Source organism: Vicugna pacos, chromosome 11 (assembly GCF_048564905.1).
Source record: "Vicugna pacos chromosome 11, VicPac4, whole genome shotgun sequence".
NCBI lineage: Eukaryota > Metazoa > Chordata > Mammalia > Artiodactyla > Camelidae > Vicugna > Vicugna pacos.
In genome coordinates, this window is record NC_132997.1 from 37,862,326 (window position 1) to 37,888,446 (window position 26,121).

At 49.7% G+C, this 26,121-nt stretch overlaps 1 protein-coding gene across 1 annotated transcript in view; it reads left to right on the forward strand.

Moving 5' to 3' along the window:
* The window catches only part of TMEM273 (transmembrane protein 273), a 32,575-nt gene extending 9,898 nt beyond the window's left edge, over nt 1-22,677 (forward strand). The window contains exons 2-5 of the mRNA XM_015249365.3: nt 9,496-9,549; nt 10,433-10,573; nt 12,363-12,393; nt 21,519-22,677. Of these exons, the coding sequence (XP_015104851.2) occupies nt 9,496-9,549; nt 10,433-10,573; nt 12,363-12,393; nt 21,519-21,543 (251 nt within the window). The 3' untranslated portion in view covers nt 21,544-22,677. The remainder of the gene's footprint in view (nt 1-9,495; nt 9,550-10,432; nt 10,574-12,362; nt 12,394-21,518) is intronic.
* The last annotated feature ends 3,444 nt before the right edge of the window (nt 22,678-26,121 follow it).

Below are 26,121 nucleotides of genomic sequence, written 5' to 3' on the forward strand. Positions count from 1 at the left end.
TTTTTAAGAGTCAGACACCATGAGACAGACATCAATGACTCAGCCACACATGACCTCTGGCCACATGCTACTTCCAGGGGGCTCCCCCAAGGTCCTCAGCCAGTTTGCCTTCCCCTCTCCCCCTTTCAGGATAGATCTTCTTACGTGGATTTTTTATGTACTATCTAGGGTTTTTTGCTCTACTTAGTGAGAAAACGCGGGAAGAGTAAGCTTAGCCCATCTTCCCAGGAATGGAAGTCTGAAAGGAGTTTGTAAGAGCCCGGAGGATGGGTGATTCAAAGGGACGCTGTTTGGGAAGGGGCTCTGGGCCACCTAACATCTCTCAGACACGCATTCCTGATCCAAGAGACTCCTGAAGGGGTGAAATGCCCCTTGAGGTGAAGGCAGGAGGGGCGACCCTGTACCCTGGGTAGGAGCTACCGCTGAGAGGCTCAGAACCAGAACTGCTCTGACTGACACACTGATCAGCAGACTTTTTCACTCTCTCCCAAATTAAACCACTGTGCTTCCTCTTTAAAGTCCTGTAAGCATCTCTGTCACGCCCAGACCCTCATTTATCCACCAGAATTGCTTGAACTGCTCCTTTTATTAAATTTGATTCCATTAAATAACTGGCTAATGGTTCTCAGTAAGATGAACTGGGCTCGCTCTTCCCGCTTGTCTGAATGAAACAGATGAGCAGCTGGGGAATTTCTGCCTGGAACCTGGCTGCACCCACCTCAGAGACCTGTGCAAACCCTTGGGCCACGTCATCAAGGAGCTGATGTCCAGTGGACGAAATGAAGACCCTAGAGATGGGCCCATGGGCTATGCCAGAAGACTGGGACACATGGACATCATTGCTTTCTCTTAAGTTAAGCAAATAGTGATTTTCACCAGACTCTGCTGAGACACAAAAATAAGTGAGTCGGGTCCAAAGGAGTTGACGGTCTCTGGGGAAGACAGTTGCAATGTGGTGTGTTAAGTACTGAGATGAGGCAACATGGACGGAAACAGAGGAGGAGCCCTTGATTCAAACTAGGGTATCTGGGAGGGCTTCTTGGAGGAGGAGTTTTGTTGAGAGCAAATTGATTATGCCTCTGCCTGGCTGACTCCTTCAGCAGCTTCCCACTGCTGCCAGGACAGATAAGCATTTACTGGGGTTACAGGGCCTCCCCAGCCCTGCTACAGGGCCCACCCCAGAGTTCTTGCTCCCCAAATCTGATTGACACAGGAGGGATGCAGGGAGGGCAGCACAGGCTGGAGGGCAGTGTGGGATCAGGCTGGCAGGTGAGTGGAGGAGGGCAGGTGAGCCATGGGGAGGAAGATGGTCTTATCCTGAAGGGCATATTAAGGGAAGGAGAGCCCCCTGCATCTCAGTGTGGCCGACATCAGGCTGGCAATTAAGAGATTTCTTAGGAGAGGGAAGACAGCCTGGATTTGTCTAGGGTCATGCCAGCAGGGTCTAGGCTGGCTTCTGAGGCCGCACCACGTGCTCGCCACTGGCAGCAGCACGTGGCCTGAGGTCGGGGGTGTGGGTGAAGGGGCCGCGTCTGTCTCAGCCTGTGCCCAGGCTCCGCCCCACAGAAGACAACGCTGGACAGGGCCAGCCCGAGGCTGTGTGGCCACAGCCCGGGGCAGCTAAGCTGACCCAGGGAAGGCTCTGGAGATACTCAGAGAGGGTCCCTGAGGTGACCTTGGGGTACAAAGAGCTGAGGTCCTCCCGAGCTGGAGATGTGCACTAGTCACATGACGTGTTAAGAACCTGTGGTCCACTTAGGGCCCCTGTCCTCCCTGTGTGCTGGCGTGAGACCCTTCTGTGGAGCCTGGCTGGTCCAGCTTCAGACCCCACAGCTCTCCTACTCGGTATGTGACCCTACAGGACGCATCACCTGCCAGTACTTCCCAGCGAAATGAGGACTGTGTTCCCCAAGAGGGGCCCCGCCCCTCCCTGGCTTTGGAGGGTCCCCCCAGGTCACACACACACCCAACCGAATGCAAAGATGGTTTTTCTTCTTGGTCTTCTCAGAAAGTCTCTGAGAGTTCGGGAGCTGGGTCAGCATGCAGATGTAAGGGAGAGGGACTCGCCTGTGGGTTGAGCAGCTGAAAGCGAGGGGAGGGGAAGTGCAGCTTGGTCGGGGGCTGGGAACTAGAGAGGGGAGGGGGGACAGCTTTTATTTCAATGAGCAACGGGCATTCCTTCGCAGACCCAGCTCCCAGATAACCACACTGCACTGCCTCCCTCCACTTAGTGGGCTAGTTTGAGGGCATCTCAACTCTGCCCAGGAGTCCATTGGGAAAGTGAGGTGTTGGTGGGAGGCCCATCGGGGGCGTCAGACTGAGCCAGTCCCATCCCGAATCTGGAAGGGTCCGGTCTTTCCAGGAGGCCCAGGCCAGACCTGACTTGCCCCTACTCTGTTCAGAAGATCCTGGCAGGAGGAAGTGGGGAGAGTTCCCCTCCTGAAGGTGACCCCTGGGGAGTGGACTGCAGGGACCCCGCCAGGTGGGGGCCTTGGGGAGGGGTGGGGTCCTGTATGTGGCTTGATCTCTAACTTTTAAATATTTAGATTGGTGATGCCCTGGGCTCTGTGAATGTTGGAAGCGGCCTTTAAAAAGATGACTAGGGTGGAAATGCCTGGCACAGACCTTGGCACACAGTAGGGCTCAGTGATGGAGGCAGATGGCTCTGTGTGGCCAAGGTTTCCGGGCTCTTGTTGGCCGGGTGTGGCTGTTTTCACTGCAGCATCACAGCCCCTTCCCTGAGGGCCAGGCCAGCTGTCATCCCACAGCCCCGCCCCCTGGGCACATGCGCTGCTCTGCCAGATCCCTGAGGACTTTGGAGCGAAGCTTCACTGAGGCTGAAGAGCTCGGTATGAATATTGCATGAATAATAATAACCCCACCACTTAGCGGTTATGCAACGCTTTCCTCTTCCACAATACTTTACCATCATTAATTAGTTATTCTGCACTGCTTCCAGCCTCCCCTGCTCTCTCTGCAAAGGCAAGCCCAGAGACTCGCTCCTGAAAATGGCTCTTTGGTCTGAAGCCCCAGTGTTGAGTGGGTGGGCCGTCCCCCACCTGGAATTCCACAGCCTTCTAGAGGCAAGAACAGAGACCTGAGTCCTCGGTGGGGAGGACATAAGCGCCTCCCGAGGGCCGGCTCCTGGTATGCTCTGCCCCCACCTATCCTGTAGCCCCCTGGAAAGCTGAGGACCTGTGTCAAGTGGTGGCTGAGTGCCCTTGGAGGATGGTTCCTGCCTGCACCTCAGTCTGCATCCACCCATCTGGGAGGGGGGTCCTCGGAGCCACACTCTGTAGGTGGCCAGCAAGCTTCCTGTAGTCAGCCCCATCGCACAGGGGCCACTGAGCCAGAAACCATGTCACATCTGGCCCAAGGCCATGGGCTGAGCAGTGGCAGAATGCGGACTCAGATGTTCTGGTTCCAAGTATCATTCCTGCCCACCCACTGCGGGGGCAGAGGTGGGTTTCACAACTCCACAGAGACATTTGTAGGTGGAGCAAACCCCTCCATGGGTGAGTGTAGAGTCAGCTGGGTGTCCCGGCTGTGGGTCCTCTGGCCGGGGCCTCCCACCGGGGCAGCCTCAGGCTACCCCTGGCTTCCACGCACTTCTAGCTCCCTTGAGGTTTCAGCAGCTCCCTGGCGAGGCATGATAGTGTGTATATGTCACCAGCTTCTGGCCAGCGTGGACCTGGGACTCCCGGGGTCGGGGGAGGGGGGCGTGCTGCTTTGGAAGCCCTCCCCGTGCCTGGAGCAGCCTTGGATCCACCTTGGGCCGGAGCCTGCTCTCTGCCTCCAGCCCCTCCATTAGCCTGGAAGGGTATTGATCAGTTTGGCTTCTGGAGCTGAGTGTTTTAATCCCAGTGTGTGAATCGTTAAGAATTAATTAGCAAAGGCTGCTCCGGAAAAACAAAGCGGGCAAAGGTTTTGATACCGTCTGGTCACCCACCATTATTGTCTTCCTCTTCATTATGAGGCTATTTCTGGAAGCTGCAGGCATTTCCCCTTGGTGTTTCACTGTCTCAGGTCAGCACTCCATCCCTTCTGGTGGCCTCCTGTGGCCTTCTGCCTCCAGCTCCTGCCCGGGGCGGCCAGGTCCTGGCTGTCTGTCCTGTCCCCCTCCTCTGCAAGGCTCCGAGGGCCTCAGCTTACCTGTGCCCCTTTGCCTCTCTGACCCATGGAGCCACCTTCTTGATTGCCAAGCCCTTATGCCCGCTCGGGCCTCCTGGCCTTGGCTGGTGTCTCTTTCTCTGCCTGGGCACCTCCCCCGCCTGCCCCCATTCCCCACTCCCCCGCCATCTTCACTGACTCCTACTTGTCCCTTTGTTTTAATTTAAATGGTGCTGTTGACTCCAGGAGACCTTCTTTGATGGCCCCAGGTTGGACCAGGTCTCCCTTGGTCCTCCTGGACGGCTGATGGCTGTGCGCTTCCAGGTGTTAGCAGGGACCCCCATGTGTGCAATCCCTTACTCACTGCCAATCTCCCAGGAGTCAGGGCCCACTGTGGGCCAGGGTCTGCATGGTCCTGAGCTAGGTTTGGGAGCGAGCAATCTGTGTGGCTCCGGATGCTCTCTTGCCACAGATGGGGATCCATGGAAACCAAGGAGGTGTCCCCAAGCTCCCACCCCATCGTGGAGGCGTCTCTGCTTTGTTCCCCTGGCTCCTCTGTTGCCCTTCTGCTGTCCCTCACGAACCTGCACAGCTTCGGGGTGGCTTCTGCCCCACGTCTAGGCACTCTCACAGGAAGAAAGGAATGCTGGTGCCCATGGGAGAGATGCAGCAGTGTCCTGTTTACATGAAGTTTGGCACCTGCAGCCTCTTTAATGAGACCGGAAGAGGGTATCGGGGAAGTGCAATTTCAGGTCGTTTCTTAGCTTCTGAGCAGGAAGCCTGAGGTCCTTGCAAGTCACAGCCGGGTCACAGGAAGGTTCTAGACCCCAGAACAAATATAGCAGCTGCTGGGAGCAGGGGTGCTGTATAACCCTGGCCAACTCAGAGTCCTCCGGCATCCTGCTCAGAACAGGACTGAAGCCTTCTTGCCGTATCTGGACTTCACATCCCTAATTTACAGCATCAAATAGCCCCAGGTGGAGCGACAGGGCCATGGCCACTGACCTTGTTTTTCTGAGAAGCAGACCCATTGTGAGCTCTCAGGAGGAAAGGGGCCACCAGCACCCACAGCCCCCAAACCAGCCCAATTAGAAAAGTCTGCCCTGGGTTCTGCTGGGACTCCAAGGTCAGCTTCCATTGCAGAGAGGCTGGGGACAAACGGGCAAAAGAAAGAGCTTTCTCAGTATGTCCCTTCAACGTGTCAGGGTCTGAAGGCCCCATTTTCAGGTGAGAAAAGTGAGGCCCAGGCTCAAACCATACTGTGAGGCATCACCGGCCTGTCCCCTTTCGCTCTGCACTTCCAATCCCCTTTCTGATCCTCCCCCACAGTGGGGTCGGGCTGTGCTGTTCTTGGACCTGGTACGTCCGCAGCGATGGCAGCCACACGTGTCCATCTGTGTTCCACACGTGTTGCATGGGTGTCCCTGGTCTCAGAGTCACAGGAGCAATGCTGTCACTCAGTTTCTCTATGGCTGAACTCCACTTCCTCCCGAGCCCTCATCATCGCTCAGCGCTAGAAACTTGATCTTATCACTTCAAGCCACTTCCAGTTTAACAGTAATGCGGAGGGTACTTTCCCATCAGTTCAGGATGCTCCCCTTTCACCTTCTGCTTGAAACTGCCAGGAGGAGAAACTAACCTCCAAAGAAGTCTCACTTATCAGCCTGGGCCTGGGGAGAAACAGCTCACTTGGGGACTATCTGAAGTGTGTCCTTCGAGCCGGAGAACATTCTGTGGGGCTATACAAACAGCGCAGTGGCAGGGGTGTGATGAGGTGGTGGCGGGAGGGTGGAGATCTTGAGCCAGCAGAGAGGAAGGGGAGTTCCAGAGGAGGTGACTTTGTGCTAAGTCTTGAAGAGTAAGTAAGAGCTTTCTGTGGAGACAGGAGAGGCATTGCATCAACAAGAGCAGCATGTGCAAAGGCCCAGTGGTACACAGGCTTGCTTAGCTTGTGGATCCCAGTTGGGTTTCTTTGAGACTGTGCTGTGACAGCTCCTCGTTGGCAGCCAGCACTCTCTGCTGTGTGAAGGACCTGCCACCTAAGTCATTAGGACTCTCCTGAATGTAGGTGACATTTACCTAGCTCAGATAAAACTAAGATAAAGAAGGTGTTTCCTTACTGAGCTGGCTGAAAAGTCAAGAAGGGATGCTTCAGGCAAGGCTGGATTCAGGGGCTCAAAAGCTATCTCAGACTTGATCTCTGCCTGACCCTCTTCTTTCTATGGGGGCTTCAGTCTCAGTAGGTTCCCTCCACCTCATGGACCATCCTCAGCCCCACAGTTGCCAGTTCCAGAAGACACTCTTCTTTCTCAGTATTTGCCCCAAAGTCCCAGAGCTGAGTCTTACTGGCCTGTATAGGATCACCTGCCCCAACTCAACCAGTCACTGCTGACAGGAAGAAGTAATATCTAATTAATCAGGTGTGGTTCACACATTCATCCTGGAGCCAGCCTTGGGACCCCACGGAGATGGTTCCCCAAAGGAAAGCCAAGGTGCTGCCTGCAGCTGAGGGGTCAGGGGAGGTGGGTGGGCCACACAGCGAGTGTTCACCCCTCACACCCCCAATTCAGACTCCCTCCAGCTCTTGGAGACTGGGTTTGCAGGAAGATGCTGGACATTATCCATGACACTGATCTCTTCAGTGTAAATCTTGTCTCCCCATCACTCTGTAAGCTCCTTCACGGGAGACCGGGGTCCTGGGTGGCTCTTAGATCCCCCGAGGCACGAGGGCCATGCACACCGCAGGTACCTCATCCCTATGTGCAGACTCTGTTATGAGAAGTTGGATGCTGGTTCTAGACATTTGAAACCCCTTCCTCAAGCCGAGAATGTTGGAATGTATGCGATCTAAAGTTAGGAGCCATTCTGCAATATTTAAGTTCCAAGATGGAAATGGCCAGGCAGCAATTGACAAACACTTAGGGCAGCCTCTCCCTATTTTTAGGTCAGATACTTATAGAATGACATCTGCGGGCACGCACGCCCACTGCCCCACAACGGGAAACACACAGCCTGATTCTGCCCAAATAAGGGTGGTGAAGAGGGCTAGCCCCCATGGAGGGTGGGCCCAACAGGTGTGGACAGCACAGGAAGGCTGAACGTCAGGGATGGGCTCTGAGGGGGTCAGATTCCAACCCAGACGGGGCGGGCCACCCTGAGCTGTCCGCTTGCTCTCTACAGCAGCCCTGCCCATCTTCTCTGAAGTCTGCCCCCTCAGGACAGGGGGAGGGTGGCCCAGGGACCCCCCAGGCCTCAGGACGATTTACCCGTGCAAGAGATTCCTTCCTGGTGGGACATGACTTGCAGAGAGCAGGCCCTGCTCTGCAGGACTGAGTGGGGTGGGGCTGCAGAGAGGCGGGACGGGAGCCTGGCTATTTTGCAGGGAGGGGTGGAGTGTCTGGGCAGTCAGCACATGGTCCAAACAGGACATGAGGAAGCAGCAGAGAGTCTAGACTCCGAGCCGTGATGGTGCCTTTGTGCATCTTAGAAAAAGGCACCATCCCCTAGGCAGGTGTAGCCTCAGGTATGTGGCTTGATGAGAACTCCTGGGTGCAGGGACCCACCTGGGCACACGGAGACTGTGTGGGTGGAGGCTGCCCTGGACCCTTAGTGGCCCACCCAGAGGCAGTCCCCAAGCTCTCTGCTCTTGGCAGCAGCGAGGGCTGTGCCCCAGGACTTTGGCTTCTGCTCTCTGTGCCTGCCCGGCTCAGTGTGGACGGTCCGAGCGAGGAGTGTCAGTGATCAAGTCAGACTTGGGCAGCACTGTACCTACTACAGCTCTCTGAATCTACTGGTCAACAAGGTCCCTGACACCCAGGACCCCTGCCTTGGTACTGTCCCCCGGGTCTGAGAGACCATCTTCTGGATGCTAAGTTCCTCCTTCATGTCTGCATGAGAGAACACGGAGAAATCCAGCAAAGAGAGCGCAGCGTGGCCTCCTCCTGGGGCTCTCACAGACCTGAAGGCAGGAGAGCTCCGCAGGCCTCTGGCTGCTCCTGCAGACCAGCTCTGCTCGGGCCATCCATCTCCAGCTACTTTGCAGAGTCAGGGGAGATCGGTGCTGGGGGCTCACAGGGATCTATGGTCCAGGAGGGACTCCCCCAGCCCATGACCCTGGCAGGAGGCAAAGATGGGGGTGGCTGGGGCATAAGTATGTTTATGACGGATCCTCACCCAGGGGCTCCTTAGAGCTCAGGCCGGAGACACAGAGCGCAGGGGGGAGGGCGGTGGAGGATTTCCCTCCCCGAGGAGGGGAAAGGCTGCCGCCGAGTGGCCGTCTGGCTGGCTAGCAGGAATTACCAGGATGGGATGTGGCCTGGTGGAGCACACAGCGCGGCCCACTCCCCAGGTTTGTCACTTGCAGCTGTAAGAGCAGTGCCCCCATGGAGGGCACTCACTCAGTCCCTGACCTGGGGCAGGAGAGCCCCTCTGGGGCCAGGGACCGGGGCAGCCTCCCGACTAGGAGCATGGAGGGTGGTATCTAAGGAGCCGATGCATTTGGTGGGCGAGGCTGATGAAGGATGCTGGCAGCCTGGTGATGACTGGAGCCTGGTGCTGTCAGGGAGGGCAGGGCCAGGCATTTTTGGACTCTAGACATTCTTTCTCCCCTTTCCTCCCCAGCCCTCCTGCCAGCAGTCTGAGCTTCTCAGAGCCGAGAAGCAGTGTGTGTCCCTCTGTCCGCATGTCTCCTTGTGTCTCTCTGGTTCTCCATCTCTTTCCATCTTGCTCTTTCTGACTTGTGTCCTTTCTGTTTCCTCTGTTCAAGTTTCATCTTGGGCTCATATAAAGCTTTTATGCTGCAAGATGGTCAAGGTGATGGTCATCAGGGGAAAGACCCCCAAGGAGGGGACCGAAGGACGATGTCTGTGTGTGAGTGGGGCAGGGGAAAAGACCGTCCCTCAGTGGGCTTGGCTCCATGCACCGATGCCCTGCTCTGCCCTGTCCCCTGCCTTCTGCCCGATAAAGGCACCAAGGGGCCAGACAAGTCAGAAAGGCCCCAGTGCGAGCGTGTAGCTCACGTAGCTCAGACTTTCTGGCATCAACCCGGAAGTCAGCTCTGTTCAGTGGCGGGAGCGGTCCAGCCCTACCATGTGCAAAATACCTTGTCCCACCCTTGAAATGGTTTTCAACCTGGCTGGTGTGGCAGGATTAATGTAAGAATTAATGTAAAGGAACAATGAATCTCATTCAAAGAATTGACAAAACCAGGATCATATCTGTGGTGTGTGGGTGGGTGGATGGGCCCCACGTGGGCCCATGGGGCACAGAGGTCACCAGATTTCCAAGAAGGCTTGGAATTAGAACAAGGTTTGACCCCTGACCCCCTGGCCTGATCACGGCCAGCAGTTCTGTTCTAACCAGACTCTGGGTTTTCGGTCTTCGCAGATGTTGGAGGAGTTCAAGTGTTAGCAATGGGCAAGTCTGCTGGGACCGAAACTGGTAAGTGGCCGCCTGGCTGATTCTGGGTGCAGGGCTGAGGGGCGGGAGGAGGCACTCTGGTGGGGTGTCCTGATATGCGTCTCCTGCCAGTCATCACAAAACCAGAGCAGTGCCCCCTCCAGGGCTGCCTGAGTGGCTAACACAGCTTCATCCCGGGGGCATGCTGCAAGAGAAACTGCCCTCAAAGGGGACATGAGTCATCAGGGCCACCTCCTTCCACTCTCTAGGAGATGATTTTTTTTTTAATTTGTTGAAAGACGTTTTATTTGCACCTACAGTGCCCTGCACCGCAGCCGTGAGCCCCTAGACAGTGGGCTCTGCCTGGCTTCCATGCCCTCGCCAGCCCCTCCCTCCACCTCAGGGATCAGCTCACCTAGCACAGTGCAGCTTGCCGGGCACCTTCTCTGGGAAGGCTCCTGGCTCCCACACCGGCCCACCCTGTCACCTGGCATTAGAGTGAGCTCTTCTCCTCTGCCACTGACTGCAGGCTCCTCAAGATGGACTCGAAGGCTTAGTCTCTTGCCTTCAGTGCTCACTACAGAGCAAGCCATCAAAACATACTCCATAAATGAACTGATGCAGAGATAAGTGAGGACGGCTACAGGAGGCCAGAGAAATGAGGCATCAGCCACTCAGGAATGGTTTCCTCAGCTAAGGGACCAGAGATGGGGTTCCAGGAAGAGGAGAAGGGGTGCAGGTGGAAGGGCAGGGAGGCAGTGTGCTCCCAGGAGAGTGGAAAATGAGGCTGGCCTCAGTGGGTTGGAGCATGGAATGTTAAGGTGCCTGAATCTGAAATCCATCCTAGCATAAAAGGAGCCATAGAAGATGTTTGCAGGGTGGTGACTGATCGCAGCCCCTGGTTCAATTCCTCCCTGCCCGTCAGATATGAAATACGCCCTCATCGGGACTGCTCTGGGCATCGCCATCTCGGCCGGCTTCCTGGCCCTGAAGATTTGCATGATCAGGAAGCACCTGTTTGATAACGATTCCTCAGACCTGAGAAGCACAAACGGAGGCTTCAACGGTAAGGAACCGGTGGTGGTCAACCCCAGCTCCGCTCCTGCCTGACACAAGATGTATTCCGGGCAACCACCCAGCGTGAGGCTCCCAGGGCCATGCCGGCTGGAGAGAGAATAAGAAACATGGTTGAAAAGAAATGCAGTGACCTCTCTGTGTGTCTGTCTGTCTGCCCACCATCCCCCTTCTCCCATATTTTTCCATTTAGTCACTCTTGGTCTTCCTAAGAATCAGCTTCCCTGGAGAAAGGTGGGGAAGAGAGCTGAGCTGGCTTCAGACAGAAATGTCTATTCTTTTATACAAATAGTGTGATCAGATGAAATTGATGGCAGGAAGTGACGAGGCTGATCTTAGCATGGCTGGGTGGTGGGGGATGCAGCTGGCGCCGATTATGTGGGCCAAGTTGCATTTTTCTTCATAAACTGAGCAAGCCTACGCTGAGCAGTGCTGAGTGTATCCTCATGATCCAGACACTCAGTTTCTGAGTTTTGAAGGCAAAATGCGACATTGATTCACACCCTCTTTCTCTCAAAGTGCGACCCACAAAGACCATTCCCCGTAGTGGGGTGGTGTATAGCTCAGTGGTAGAGCGCGTGCTTAGCATGCATGAGGTTCTGGGTTCAATCCCCAGTGCCTCCTCTAAGAATAAATTAAAAACCTAATTACCTCCCCCCACCAAAAAAAAAAAAAAAGAAACAAACAAACCATTCCCTATGTAAGACTGCTTCATGGTATGAGGAGGCAGTTTGCTGTGAGGTTTTCCTGAAGATGAGGAGGAAAGAGCCTCACCACATCTCTCGAAAATGTGATTATTATCTGCAAAGATGTGCAGAAGGGAATGGGGCAGGGAGAGGAGGAGACACAGCACTGGGGGCCTGTCCAATTGCATAAGGAGTTTGAGTGGTCGTAGGGGCTTGTTTGCTGTTGATTCTGTATCCCTAGGAATAAGCGGGGAGAGGAAACGGCCTCTCCATCACACAGCAGGAGACCTTCTGGATCTCCTAAGGGCAAGAGAGCCCAAGTTCTACAAGGAGGCAGGAGAAAAGGAGCGACTGAAGTTGGAGGTGGATGCTCATTCTTACCTGTGTGCTGAGCCAGGGGCTCAGTGATCGGACCCAGAGAGAGAAGCTCCAACAGTGCCAAAGGGGAGGGGGTAGAACACTGAGCCCAGGACTGCTCCTCCAGTGGCTCCAACCCAGGGAGCCTCTCAGCGCAGTGAGTGGGGTGGGCTCTGACCCTCTCCTGCTTGCCTGGCTCTGAGCGAGCTGCACCACTATCACAGCGCCCCCTGGCTGTCACCAAACAAAAGTTCGTGTTCCCGATGCACTATGAGGCTAAACAAACCGAAATGTCAGTTTGGAGCAGAGGAAGGTTTATGGCAGGGCCGAGCAAGGAGGATGGGGTGGCTCATGCCCAAGAAAACCCCGAACTCCCTGACAGGTTTCAGCAAAGTTTACTTAAAGGCCAGGTAAGGGAGGGGGTCACAGGGTATGTGATCAGCTTGTGCACAATTCTTTGATTGGTTGATGTAAAGGTAACAGGGTGGCCAACACTGTCAACTCCTAGGCGCCAGGAGGTCTGGGGGCCATGTGCTCTTGATCATCAAGTAGTTAATTTCTTCCCTTTGGTGGTGGTTTTTGGCATCTGAAAAACTCAGGAAATGAACATGAGACACTCTTATCTGAGTACTTCAAAGAGGAGCAACAGCAGAGGATATAGGGGAGGGGGTCTGTCCTGGGAAGTCACCACAGGGTCCTGTTCAGTTACCTGCCTAATATCCTGCTTTCTCTGTTTAGACACCATCTCGCTAAAGAAGAGAACCCCAAGGTAAGGTCGCCGCTGTCTTGTGACTGGTACCATTTTCCCTCCTGTTTTATCCATATTCTCTCACCTGACATTCTAGCCCCTTTCTTCACTTTGAAATGCTTCCTAGGGCACTAGAATGTACCCTGGGTCCCCTCCTTTGGGCAGTGGGCAGGTGTCATGAGCACAAGACCCACAGGGTACAGTAGCCAAAGGGAGCTTGGGCTGGCTTCTGCACACCATGGGTTAGGATCTCCCCTCCCCTTTAGATCCTCTCCTCCGCCACCAGTGCATCCCCCACTCTCAGGGTGACATCTTCAGCTCCTGCCATGACCCAGTTGGGAAGCCATATGTGTTCTGCTCCAGGCTACCTGGCTTGCCTGCTGCCACCCAGCCTCAGTGCTCTTCCTCATAAAGCTTATGGCCTCTAAGGACAATACTACCTCAGGACCTTTGCACTTGCTGTTTTCTATCATATGAAATGCTTTTGCCCAGATAGCTGCAAGCTTTGCCCTTCATTTCCTTCACATCTCTTCTTTCCATGTCACCATTTTGTTTTAGGTGGCCTGCTTAAAATAGAACCCTCCCCCCACTTCTCCAGTTATTCTCTTTCCCTTACTTGGCCTTATTTTTCTTCACAGGACTTTCCACTTGCTGACAGTATATGATATACCGATTTGTCTATTTCTTTTGACTGTTTCCCCCTTAATATATAAGGTCCTTGTGGGTGGGATCCTCTTCATCTCTGTAGCCCCAGCACATAGCACAGAGCCTAGAACAGAGGAGGCACTCATGATACTCAGATGTGAATGAATGAATGAGCATTAAGGTGTGGGCTAGGTGGTGAGAATTAAGAAAAGAGAAGACAGGTTCCCTTACAGTCTACTGGGGAGACGGACACATTATAGATCCTTGTCACCTGGTGTTGGGGTCAGGGGGTGCTGTGACAGGGCTAAGTGTGTGTTGCTTTGTGCCCTGGGGGTGCAGAAGGGTGCATGATCCAGCAAAGAAGCAGGATGTCTGGGAGCACAGGTGAGACCGGGACTGTATGTGGAAGGATGAGGAGAAGTTCACTGGGGGAGCAAGGATCTGAGCTATACCAAGGACGCAGATGGCCCAAGACCTGGGAGCAAAGTGAAGATGCAGCTGCAGGAGAAGAGGAAGGAATCCAAGAACAGCGAGCATCTGCTGGGGCGGGGAAGTCCTGGCTGGGTGGTGCCCTTAGAGGAGGAGGTGGTAGAGCAGGTGTGGGCAGTGGGCCGTGGGGGTGTGTTGGCGACTACTTTTTTGAACATGGTTAGTCTGAGGCTTCTGAAGGTTTCCAAATAGAGATGTTCAGGAAGTGGCTGGTATTCAGGGTAGAATCTGGGCTGAGACAGGGTGCTGGGCTTTTAGAAGGAACCGGAAACACAGTCTTCCCCTCCAGTCAGTCCATGGGACCTGGGACTTACAAAGTAGTGTCTCTTGAAGGAATGGATGGATTCATGGATGAAGAAGAGAGGAGCGTGTGGCACACTGTGATCAGGGGGATGCCCAGGGGGTGAGCTGGAAATGGACTTTCCTCAGAAGTTCACTTTCTTGAGGATCTGCCCTCCTTCGGATGTTCTGGTTTCTGGCAATGATCTCTGAGTTGTGAGGCCCTAAAGGATGTTTCATCAACTCTGTCTCCAAGCATCACCTCTCTGTTTCTGACTCAGTGTTTTTCGGTCTCTCTCTCTGTCCCATCCCCTGCCCTCCCCCTCCACTGCCTGGCTGGCCAACCCACTGGCCTAGGGGAGACAGGTGTGATTAGGGTGACTGTTTACCTTGCCATCGAATCTGGACTTTTTGACAGTGGAGAAGAGACACAACTAATAATTATGTCAGGACGATGGGCATAAACCCAGACCATCCTAGGAAAACCGGAGCATGTGGTCGTCCTAGGTTTGGTGGGTGGTGGTCTGTGGGTTCTTGGGGTGGCCATAGTGAGAGCTCTCCTCTCACTGACAATGTCACCTCCTCTGGCACCTGGGGTTCTCACAGCAGGGGGCAGGTTCCCAGCCGCAGGAGGCTTTTGGAAATGCGTGGTGGAATTGGGGGCTTTTGAGGCTGGGGGACCACGGAGGCCACGTGTCCCATCTCACACACACACGTTCACACACTCCAAGACCCACCCTGACTAACTTGTCACATTTCTCTTTCTAAAAGAAACATGCTGAACAGCTCCTAACTGCTACCAAATTCATGACCCACTCATGCAGGAAAGTGAAATTCCAGGTCAGCTAATGCCCCTCCCTTTCTCCACCCTAAAGGGTGCCTTCTCCCTGGGGCAGCTCTGTCTTCTTCCAGCCCTTGCAGGAAGGTGTTCTCCCAGCTCACCCAGGGCTACACTCCGATTACTCTGGGTTGGCGCTGCCTCAGACTGTCCCACTGTAGAATCAGGCAGACTGAACTTCATTGGGATTTCTACCAGGGCTTTTGACAGACTGGGGTGTGGGAGGCCACAGACTGAGTCTGGAAGGATGAGAAGGATTGGCTTTTGATGGCAGGGGTGAGGGAATGCAAAGGTGAACCCTAGGTCCAGAACCTGCATTGCCTTTGGGGACCCAGCTGGTCTCTGTAGTAGGGAGTGCAGGATGGGGGACAGTTTGGGATGGATGGACTGTGCCTGCAATGGCAAAGACTTGGCCCACAGCGTGGCCTCGGGGGCCCTCTGCTGGGTGGCTGAGGCACCCCGGCGTGTGGCCGTAGGCTGCCGTGGCCGGCTCTGGCTCTGTGTCAGGGCGATCGAGTGGGCAGGTGGAAATTCCAGCAGTGATCTTGTCACCACCCACAGTGAGAGATGCTGACTTGGCCATCCAAACAGCCCACACACATCCGGGGGCCTGTGGGATTAAGGCATTGTGTTTTGAAAGCTCCAGTGCCCTTGAAAGTTTCCAGAACTGTTGCAAACCCTGAATCAGGGACATCTTAGTTTGGAATTCATAAATCTGAAGGATTTTACAAAGCCCAGTGCTTGCTTCATCCTGGTGCGTGCGGACATGCATGCATGCGTGCGTGCGAGGGGTGAGGGGTTGGGAGAAGCGGTGATGACTCATAATGAAAGCCTGGCACACACATGCGTGCGCGTGAAGCTGTTGCTGTGAATAATAACACACACGCCAATTCAAAGCATTGTTGCATGAACAATCACTGTGGTTTTATGCTCCTATGTATGATCGATCGTGTCAGAGGAGTGTCTCAGTTTTGTGTGTGTTTGGAGGGTCTGGATTATTTTAATACATTGCAGCAATAGGAGGAAATTTACATAATCCAGGCGAGGCTGAAACATTGTGAGAGTGACGTGCAGGAAAAGGATGGAGAAGGGTGCAGGAGGAAGGCAGCGGGTGGAGGAAGGGAAGGAAGAAATGAAAGAGGGGGAGAAGTGCGTGGCTGGGAGTTAATGGCTGGACTGGACTCTGCCCCCGCCCATTCTCCCCGCATTCATTCCCCAACCGTGTACAGGGAACTGTTCTTGGCACGTATCACATCGGAGCTCCTCCACAGAGAAGGGAGACACAATTCAAATTTCCAAAACTGACACTAGATGGAGTCAGGCTTGAGTCAGGAAGAAGTTAGACCTGAAAGAAAAAGCTAGGGACAAGCAAGCTATTCTCCTGTAGCGGAACTTTGCATGTGCTGTCACCTAGGAATGATTTAGTGAACATCCTGTCCTCCAGTTTTGCAGGTTAAAATTCAGTTTCTCTGAAAGGTGAGTTGTAAGAGGGATCCAATGGCTCTTACTGAAAGGAGGAAAGGCAGTCCCTCTGGTCTCCTGCACTGGCTGGCGGCTCCCCTGAACGCCTCCCACAGGAAGAGAGGGGGATTGCTAGCCATGGTCCTTTAGAAGTCCTTGTGCCAGGATAGCTGTGAGACCAGGAATCAGCATCTCTTTGGGACATGTGCAGAAAAACCCTAAAACAGTGGTACTCTGACAAGATTTTAAATGAAGCTGTGGGGCATTTGCCTGATTAGAGCTAAGAAAACTGGGTTTTAACAGCAAGATAATTAAATTTTATTTTCTATTTATTTTATTTTCTATTTTATTTTATTTTACTGTATTTTATTTACCAAGAATGGAAATGGATGTTAATTCGATAGTATCATCGATTACACAGCTCGTATTCAAATTTCTCCAATCAGTTTCCCAAGTATCTTTTAGAGCTCTATTTTTCCAAGTCAGGAGCCATTGTCTTCGATTTTGTCTCTTTTTCTAAGTATCTCTCGATGTTGCCTTCTCTCTCAGCAGCATTGTCGATTTTGAAGTACCTCAGCCAGTCATCTTGTATGCTGTCCCGTTTTCCAGATTGGCCTATTCCCTCCTGAGTAGATTCGCATTGAGAATTTTGTCAGGATTACTGCAGAGGTGACATTGCAAGTGTATCTTTCAGTGAATTGCATTCAGTGCATCCAGAGGCACATGACGACAGGTTCACTTACTGTTGGTGATACTGCTTTTGATTGCTTTTTAAAGAAGTGACGGCTAGATCTCTGTACTGTAGAGAGAAAATCCCCCCTTTGTAATTGGTAAATAATCGAATTTGAGACTGTAAGAACATCCTGACCCTAGTAATTCTTTACCCAGTGATTTAACGTCTATTCCATGTCCATGTTTGAATCAGGTACTGCACTGAGGATTACAGAGAGCTGAGTTTCTAATTCCAGCGTTCCTTCTACATTTAATAGCTGTCATTCTTCTACAAAAAAGACCATCCTTTCTTCTCTTTCTCTTATGTGTCGAACATTTCTCTTGTAGACTTCAATGCATTATAATTCATCACCATCATGAATTTTTTGATGCTCACATTGTCCCAAGTTGTCAGTACAGGTCACTTCTTGGTGGCTTTGGACAGGATCCCAGTAGTTCTTGAGCATTTCCTAGACTTGTGGCACAACACAGTGTCCCAGGCTCACCTTGTACTGTCCCTGTCCAGACCTAGAGTCACCCATTTTCCCTAGATCCGTGTTTTCTTCCTTCTCTTCCTCCTCCTTCTTTTTGATGTGGAATAGCTTTTAGAAACCAAGATCTGGACACAATGAGTGCTCAGGGACATTCAGGCATCATCGTCTACCAGCCATCTTAACGGACAGTCAGCAAATGTCTATTTATTTATTTATTTTTTTATTGAAGTGTAGTTGATTTACAATGTTAGCTTCAGGTATACAGCAAAGTGATTCAGTTATACATATACATGCATATATAAATATATATTCTTCAGATTCTTTTCCATTATAGATTATTACAAGAAATTGAATATAGTTCCCTATGCTATGCAGTAGGTCCTTGTTGTTTATCTGTTTTACATATAGTAATGTGTATCTGTTAATCATAAACTCCTAATATATCCCTCCCCGCACCTGCCTTTCCCCTTTGGTAACCATAGTTTCTTTTCTATGTTTGTGAATCTATTTCTGGTTTGTAAGTGAAATTTGAAAATTTTTTTGGATTCCACATATAAGTGATATCATATATTTGTCTTTCTTGGTCTGACTTAATGCACTTCATATGATAATCTCTAAGTCCATCTGTGTTGCTGTAAATGGCAATATTTCATTCTTTTATATGGCTGAATAGTATTCCATTGTATAAATATACCACAGCTTCTTTATCCATTCATCTGTAGATAAGACATTTAGGTTGTTTCCACGTCTTGGCTATTGTAAACAGTGCTGCTATAGCAAATGTATATTTAAATTAAAAACTCAATACCATAAGTGTCTTCTTAAGAGTTCTTATTTTGTATTTCTACTTTGCTTCCTCTAAAGTCAACACCCTATTACCCAACTGTATAAATATTTTTACCCATTTGCTCCATCCTATAATATGCACCAAATACGTACTTCCAGAATTACAACACTATACAACTACAAGCTCGCTTAAAAATTTCTTTTTGTTCTTAGAACTGAGCCCTCCATGTGAACTGAGCTTTGTGTTCAAATTGACTTATTCTCTCAGTGTGGTTACGCTATCAACTTGATACAGAATGAGAGACGTTTGTTTCAGTGCATATGCTATTTTATGTTTCCTTTCTTAATCCTTTGAGTTTAATTTTATTTTCGCATATGTAAATCATGTATCTGGTTCAAAACTAAAAACATAAACAGGTAAACTCAGAGACGTTTTACTCTCATTCTGTCCTCTCCACCCTGCTCCCACCCCCTGCTTTGACGTGATTAATCTCAATATTCCCACTTCATCCTTCCTGTGTTCCTTTTACAAAACTATATTTAATTAAAAATTTTTTGCATATATATAATTTTTATAAAATTAGATAAATATTTATATATACACCTATGTATATATAAATATAAATAAATAAATAAATATATATATATATATATATATATATATATATATATATATATATATAAAATTCTGGCTCTCACGTGGGTTTATTTTTATTTGGATCTTTGATTCATTTGGCGTGGTGTGTGGTATGAGACATAGATCCAATTTTATTTTTTTCCCAAATAGCAATCCACTTATTTCAAAATCATTTTTAAAACACCCTACTTTCCCCAGCGTTTTATTTGACATCTTTCTCCTGTTCTAAATTTCCATGTATACTTGGACTATTTCTAGATTTTGTATTATTCTCCGATGGTATTTGTGATTATTCATGTGCTATTACCACACTCGCGTGGTGGCATCAAGAAAGCCTGTTACCTGCCGGGGCTGCTTCCCACGCACCCTGGTTTTCTCTTCTAGCTGTTCTTGTGTGTTTGTTTTTCCATACAAGCTTTACAGTCAGTTTCAGAATCTAGCTACAGAAACAAACATCTTAGTGTTTTCATTGGGATTGCATTACGTTCATGTATTAATTTGAAGACGATTGACTTCTTTATGACAGCAAGCAGTCCTTCGTGGACAAGAAATATACATATTTTACAAGTCTGGTTTTTTTTGTGTCTTAGGAGAGCTTTCATATTTTATCCTTATGGATTTTTCACATTTCTGGTCAAGTTTATTCCTAAATATTTTATGGTTTTGTTTCTTTTGTAAATGGAACGTCCCATTATGTCTCCTACTTGGTAATAGATTGCCTATGAATTTTTTTTTTGGGTGTATTAACATGATAGCAGCTGCCTTATTGAATGCTTTTATAATTTTGTTTGTTTTCTTCTGGAGCTCCTTGAGTTTTCATCATATCATGTCATCTGCCAAATTATAGATCTTCTCTCCTAATTCTTAAGTCTCTAATTGTTTCCTCCTCTCTGACTGCATTGGCTAAAACCACCAATACAGTGTGAGTATCCCTGTCATGTTCCTGATCTTGGTAGAAAATCCACTAGTGGTTTTCATTAAGTGAGGTGTTAACTTTAGAACTATGTACACATGTTTTCATCATGTTAAGGAGATACTCATCAATTCCTATTTTACTGAGTTTTCAAAGTCAGGAATGTGTGTGGGATTTGGTCAAGAGACTTTCAGCATTAGCAGGCATTAACTTATCCTCAGCAGATCTACCCTGGAATGGTCCCAGGCAAACGAGGACATATAGGCACCCTTGTTACCAGTTAAGTTTAATTTTCTCCTTCTCTTCTTGTTGGTCTGTATGATTTTTGGAGGATGGGGTGGAAGATTTGGGTGTAAGCAGCCACTATAATCCCAGAGTCTCCAAAAGTCTCTTTCTCCTTCTCTTGATACCCAGCCCAGGTCCGCAGCCTGATTCACTTACTAGTCAGTCCAGCAGGTGCTGTCCTAGCATCTGCCCAGCTAATCTTTCCCTGTAGATTGTGTCTGGTTCTCTAGGGGCTGGTGGCGCACCCATCTGTAGAGGAATCTCAATCCTGTCAGAGAACAGTTCCTCAGTGGGGTAGCTCACGGGTGCCACTTCCCAGCTCAGGGACATCAGGGGTGGGACGCAGCTGCTCTCCTGGTCTTCCCATCTTCTCTGGGCATCAGTATCTCAAGTGCAAATGCTGGCTATTCCAGATACTTTAGATCTTCTCCTTAGCAACACCCAAAGGGACCCTTTTAACTCAGGACTTTGTAAAGATAATAGGAGGGATGAACTTTCTGTTGAGCCCCCGGACCTCTACAGCAGCCAACTCAAACTTTGTTTTTCTGGACCCACCATCCTCTAAGGGAGAAACACAAAACCCTGATCACATTTGAGGCTTGGAATCCTTTCTTCCTCCTCTCTCTCACCATCTTTGCCTTGCTTGTCTTCCATGTCGGCTTTGCTGCCATCAAGTTTTGTAACCCTGACCCTAACCTGAGCCCTTCATCCTCCACATGGGGGGTTCACTATGCATATGCTGTCCTTTTTATGGATGTTGACTTGGCTCGTCCCATTGATGCTTCATCCTGCCCTGTCTGTCCGCTGTTTCTGCCTCTTCTCTCATGGGGAGATGTTAGATGTCAAGATATTGGGACTGAGGATGCACAGTGAAATGGCATAAACAAGTATGCAGTGTCAGCATAAATGTGCCAGGCTGTTAGATCTGTGGATAATGTTGATGTGAAACTGCCATGAATTGTTGGTGTGAATTTGATCTCCACATGAAAGTGTTGGTGACACCCTTGGCCAAGAGTGGCCACAGCAGGTTCTCTGCCTGACTTTCAGCTCAAGATTTTCTGTATCGGGATCTGGTTTGGTGTCCATCTTTTCTTCTGTGTTCCTAATTTTTAATGTATGTCTATGCTGCCATTCCCTCCCATCAAAACTGATCCACTAAGTACGGAGAAGTCTCACCCTCTGTAACAGCATATAGTTCAGACGTGAAGATATCAGTTTCTAGTTACATTCTCGTAGGTCTGTCTACCTTGTTCCTTGTAGCACCTGCTCAGATCAATGCCAACGGAATGCCAAGATTAATGTCAAGATCAGGCAAGGGAATGACTTCTTCCCTTTTTGTCACCAAAGTGGATGAAGTTGTGAGGCTTTGATCTGGCAGAAAAAACCTCTAGGTTGCGCACGATCTGAAAAACTCTCCCCTTCACCTGGAGCCACTGGTCTTCAGGTCCCTTTCTATGTTGCACGAGGACCTGTTCCACTTTGCTAGGATTGGCTGATGGGCTCTTTCATACCCATTTAACTGTGTGGGTTGCCTAGGCGTACGCCATGGTTAGTTAGAACACAGTCACTCTGTCAGTAAGTCTCCCAGATGGTTCTTTTCCTTTCCAGAAATGCACCAGTGATTGAGCTCTGAGTGAGCAACCTCTTCGGGAGGGGATCGGCAGCCTGGACTGCTGCCCAAGATTGCAGTCTTGGAGACTTGAATTTAAGCATCCAAAGCTGGTGATGGACCTTTGCATGGAACTCAAAATCCAGGGCAAATAATAGAAGGAACAGAATCTATGACAGTGCTTCTGTCTCAAAGGAAAATATTGCTTCTCTTCTGCAAGAAGCTGAGGGCATAGAGGGTTGCATGAGCACTCCTTCCAGCAGTGAAAAAAGATGGAAGCCAGGAAATCTTCCCTGCCTATCCTGGTTCCCATGTCGGAGCTGGTCACGCTCCGTGATGGCGTTGTGTCCATGGCAATGGAATCTACCTGAGGCAAATGGCTCATGGAGTAAGAAGCAAACTCAGGGCGACAGTCTCTTTAGAGTCACCATCTTACTAACAGGTGGGCAGCATTTTCCAGAACTGCTGACCTCGCTTTCCTAGCTGCCAGAAGAATCTCCTTGTCAAAATTCAGGGGCCCTGAAACATGGCAACCATGGGTCAGTCTTCATCCCTGCGAATGAAAGATAGACCTTCCAAAGGATGAAATGGCTGGAGTGGGAGGATGTCGGCTCTGCAAACGGTGGAGCCAACAAAGGATTAAAGGACAAAGCAGACGCCTGCCTTGTAGAGAGCTGTACAAATGCAAGGGATTACTGATCTGCTTTTAGATTTTGTGGTGACTATTACAATGTGCATACCTGATCACGGTGATGCAACTGGCAGAGACTTAGGAAACTCACATCTTTTTATTATTGCCGTAAACCTAAGGCTCTGTGGCCCAGACCCCACTCATGTTTCTCTCCATGTAATATTAACCTTGTATCTCCAGGCTGCGTTATGGAACACTGTTGGCCTGTTAATTCAACAGAAATCTGAGTGGCTGTGCGGACTGGTTCCCCTTAGATTACTCTCCTTGTATGCGATGAGAGCTGAGCTATCTTTTAAAACAAAGTGCTGTGTTATAATAATTTGCCTGGATTCCCGGGGCATCTTTTGTCTGACTTGATAACAATGTAGTTCATTAGCAGCCTCTGTTAACTGATAACCTAAAGCGGTAATGTGATACTCGTCAGCAATTTTCTGTGTGGAAGATAGAATAAACCATCTTGTAAGGTATCTGTTAATTGATTTGCTTCCTTTAGCATCGTTTTAATTAAGACATCTGGTTGTGAATGGAAGGTGAATGCTTCTGGGTTCTCTGGAATCATTTTAATTTCAATAGACACAAGAAAACGTGGGGTACTCTCCCCGACCCCACGTCATGCATGGCACATTTTCCCAGCACCACTGCCAGGCTCTGGCTTTGTTTGAGCTCCACAAAAGGTCCCCTGTGTGAAGAATCAGTGTCTGAAGACCAGGGTCTTCAGCTTGTAGAGGCAGACATGCTGCGGGAGCCGGAATGGGTTGGGGAGGTCTACGCAGTTGGTCTCCTTGGCTGACACCCCATATCCAAGCTCAGTGACTTCTTTCTGTGGCAGTCCTACTGGAAACTCTCTGATGCCTCTTTCAACAGCCCCACTCCATGGGATCAGTTTCCGGGGATAGAGGTGCCAATGGGCAAGGGCTCTTGGATGTGGTTTTGAAGCATCCACAAGAAATCATTGTGTCTGTGTGTGCACTGTCTTGAGTGAGGTCCATTCTCACTGCCCCACCTCATGGTTTGGAAGGATGCTAGCAGAGGCCAGAGGCTCAGATAAACCCTGCCCTTCCAGTCCAGTAGGCCTTGGGGCCCTCAGAACACATACAGATCCCAGACAGCCCATCTCAACAGGCAGAAGACCCTGCCCAAAGGGGAAAGGACAGATGACACTTACCAGGAGGAAAAGCCATCCCTACATGGGTGGATCAAGCCACAGATGGCAGCAGCCTGCCGGGATCTGAAGGCAGAGTGGTGGTTTGCTGCCTCCAAGACTCAGCACCTGGAGGAGACGGTGAGATGTAAGAGGATTATCTGGCAAGAACATCAAATTCCAAATAGGTATTAATCTCTAGATCTATGAATTAGAAACATATTCACATTGAATCTATAGAGCAAAATCAACACATAAAAATTAAATAAATACATGTATGTAATCTCTTTGTGTTAAAAGTATACATATCATAGAATTCTGATATAGTCTATCATAGAATACATGGGGGGTTGAATAAGTGAGTAAATAATGGTCCTTTCCATCATCCAAGTTTGGAAACAGCTGAGAAGTAGAAAACAAGTTAGGCAGATGGAGATTAAAGTATCAGAGTTATTCTGATCTTCAAAGGAGGCATGACATGTCAATATCACGCTACAAACCCCTAGGGCCATGCTCGGTGTCCTTTCCCCAGTCCAAGCAAAGGATGAGCGTGGCTGGGGGTGGAGTGCCTGCTGGCAGCAAAGATGCAGAGGATGGATGGGTTTGAGATGGCCCCCTGTGTGGCGTAGAATATGTAGGCTATGAAGCCAAATGCTGCTTTGTGAGCAGGACACATTATTTACCTTTGCTGCGCCTCAGTTTCCTCATTTGTAAAATGTAATAGCTGTACCTTCCCTGTGGGATCTTTGTCAGCATTAAATAAGGTGATGCATGTGAAGCTCTCAGGACACCGGCATGTAGGCCACCAGGGAAGTGGGTCAGAGCTCGCGGTATTTTCTTAGCAAAAAAAAAAAAAAAAGAAAGAAAAAAAAAGGCCCATAAGGAAGTCTTTCAATGGGTTTCTGATTTTTTTGTTGTTGTTGTTCTTTCCTGAGTTTAAATCAGGAGATGGTTCTTAATCACCGGCAACAAATTGTGAGTCAAGCACAGCAGTTGACCAACCAACAAAGAATTAAAACCACATCCAAGGATTACCCTAAGCATATTCTGATGGGGCGTTTGCAGCCAGCAGCAAGGGCTCGGCTCTGCGTCCCCAGCAGCCTCATCCCAAGGGGAGATGTTCTGAGGGCTCTGCCCCACCGTCCAGGCGACTCCGCCCGCCGCTGATGTGATGATGCTCCCCTCACCTCCGTCAGCCCTGGGAAGTCAGGTGGCCTTGATGCCTCCTACCTCCCCATCAGGCCTTGATCTGCGCTCATTCAGGCTGGGCAGAAGTGGGGCTGAGGTCGTGAGGAAAAGGCTGATCTCAGGAGGAATATCAGACATGATAGGACAGGAGAAATCTTTCTCGGTCCAGGCTTTGTGGACACTTCATCCGTTTAAACTGTATCTGCGTGTCCAAGCCTAGCTTTTTTAGATGTAGGTGCGCTCACTGTAACAACCACCGGGCTCCTTGCTGATGGAATTAAGAACAAGGGTTCTCATCAAGATGGCTGAGCTCTAACCCCTCCTGTGTGTCACTTACTCCCTGTGGGTGACCTCCAGCTAGTCCCTCAACTTTGTCTTAGTTTCCTCATCTGTCACCTGGAGCTGGTGACCACAGAGGGTTGCCAGGATTTCCTGATGAGTTATTAGATGTGGCACAGCTTTGAACAGTGTCCAAAACTTCTAAATGTCCTATCAATGTTACCTATTATCAGACACTATGGGAAAAAAACCAGGGGACAGAGATGTGGTCCTTAAGTAGGGGAAACTGCAGGCAAACGGGGTAAGCAAGGATTGCTTTGGAGATGTGTTGTTGGAGCCCAGAAAAAGAGAAGATCCTAGAGAAATCTAGCAGAGTGATCTCCCAGCCTGGATGGGAGGAGTCTGAGTCAGGGAGGAGAGTGGAACATTCTGGAACCCGGTCTGCCAATAGCCAGGAGTAGAAAAGATCATAGTGAAGCTAAGGAAGGGCAAAACAACCCCTGTGCCTGGGTCTAGGCTGTGTGGGAGGAGGCGCAGGATTCTGTGATACATAGTGTTCTGCCGTTTGCTTGTCTGGATTTGTGCATTCTGTTTTCTTTGCAGAGTAGGAAGATAGTAAGTGAGTATATGAAATAGAAGTTCAGAGACACAAGGAAAGACCCAGAAGTCCTAATATTCATTTACTAGATGTTCTAGACGGGGAGAGCAGGCAGAACAACAACAGCAAAAAAGGACATATCAAAAGACAGAGAATGAAACGGACCAGAGCTGCAGAAAGATACGAGAACTTGACTTAAAAGCAAGGATCTAGTGAGATAAATGCAAAACTGACTATATCCAGAAAAATCAAAGTAAAATTTGAGAGGACCAAGAACATAGAAATCCAATGACCTATAAAAATATGAGAATGTGACTAAAATTAGACTTCTTATTGGCAGAACTGAATGAAAGAAGATAGAGAAGCAATATTTTCAAAATTCTCAGGGGAAATGTTTAGGCAATGTAGTATTCGATACCCAAACAAACTACCATTCAAGTGAAGAGGAAAAAGAAATCAAAAACCTCAAAACTTCAAAAACTATCCAAAACTTCTTTCTGAAAAAAAAATGCCTAGAAGATGAACTTCAGCACAATGAAAACTGACTCAAGAGGAATATGTGAGATTAAAAAAAAGTAGCAGCGAGCAAAGAAATTAGTAAAATTTATATTTAAGTCTAAATAAGTAATGATTGTTTTAAAAATTGTGGTACTGTTACTATGCATCGGAATTCCACCTGACCTCAGTATGGGTGGTCATACGAGA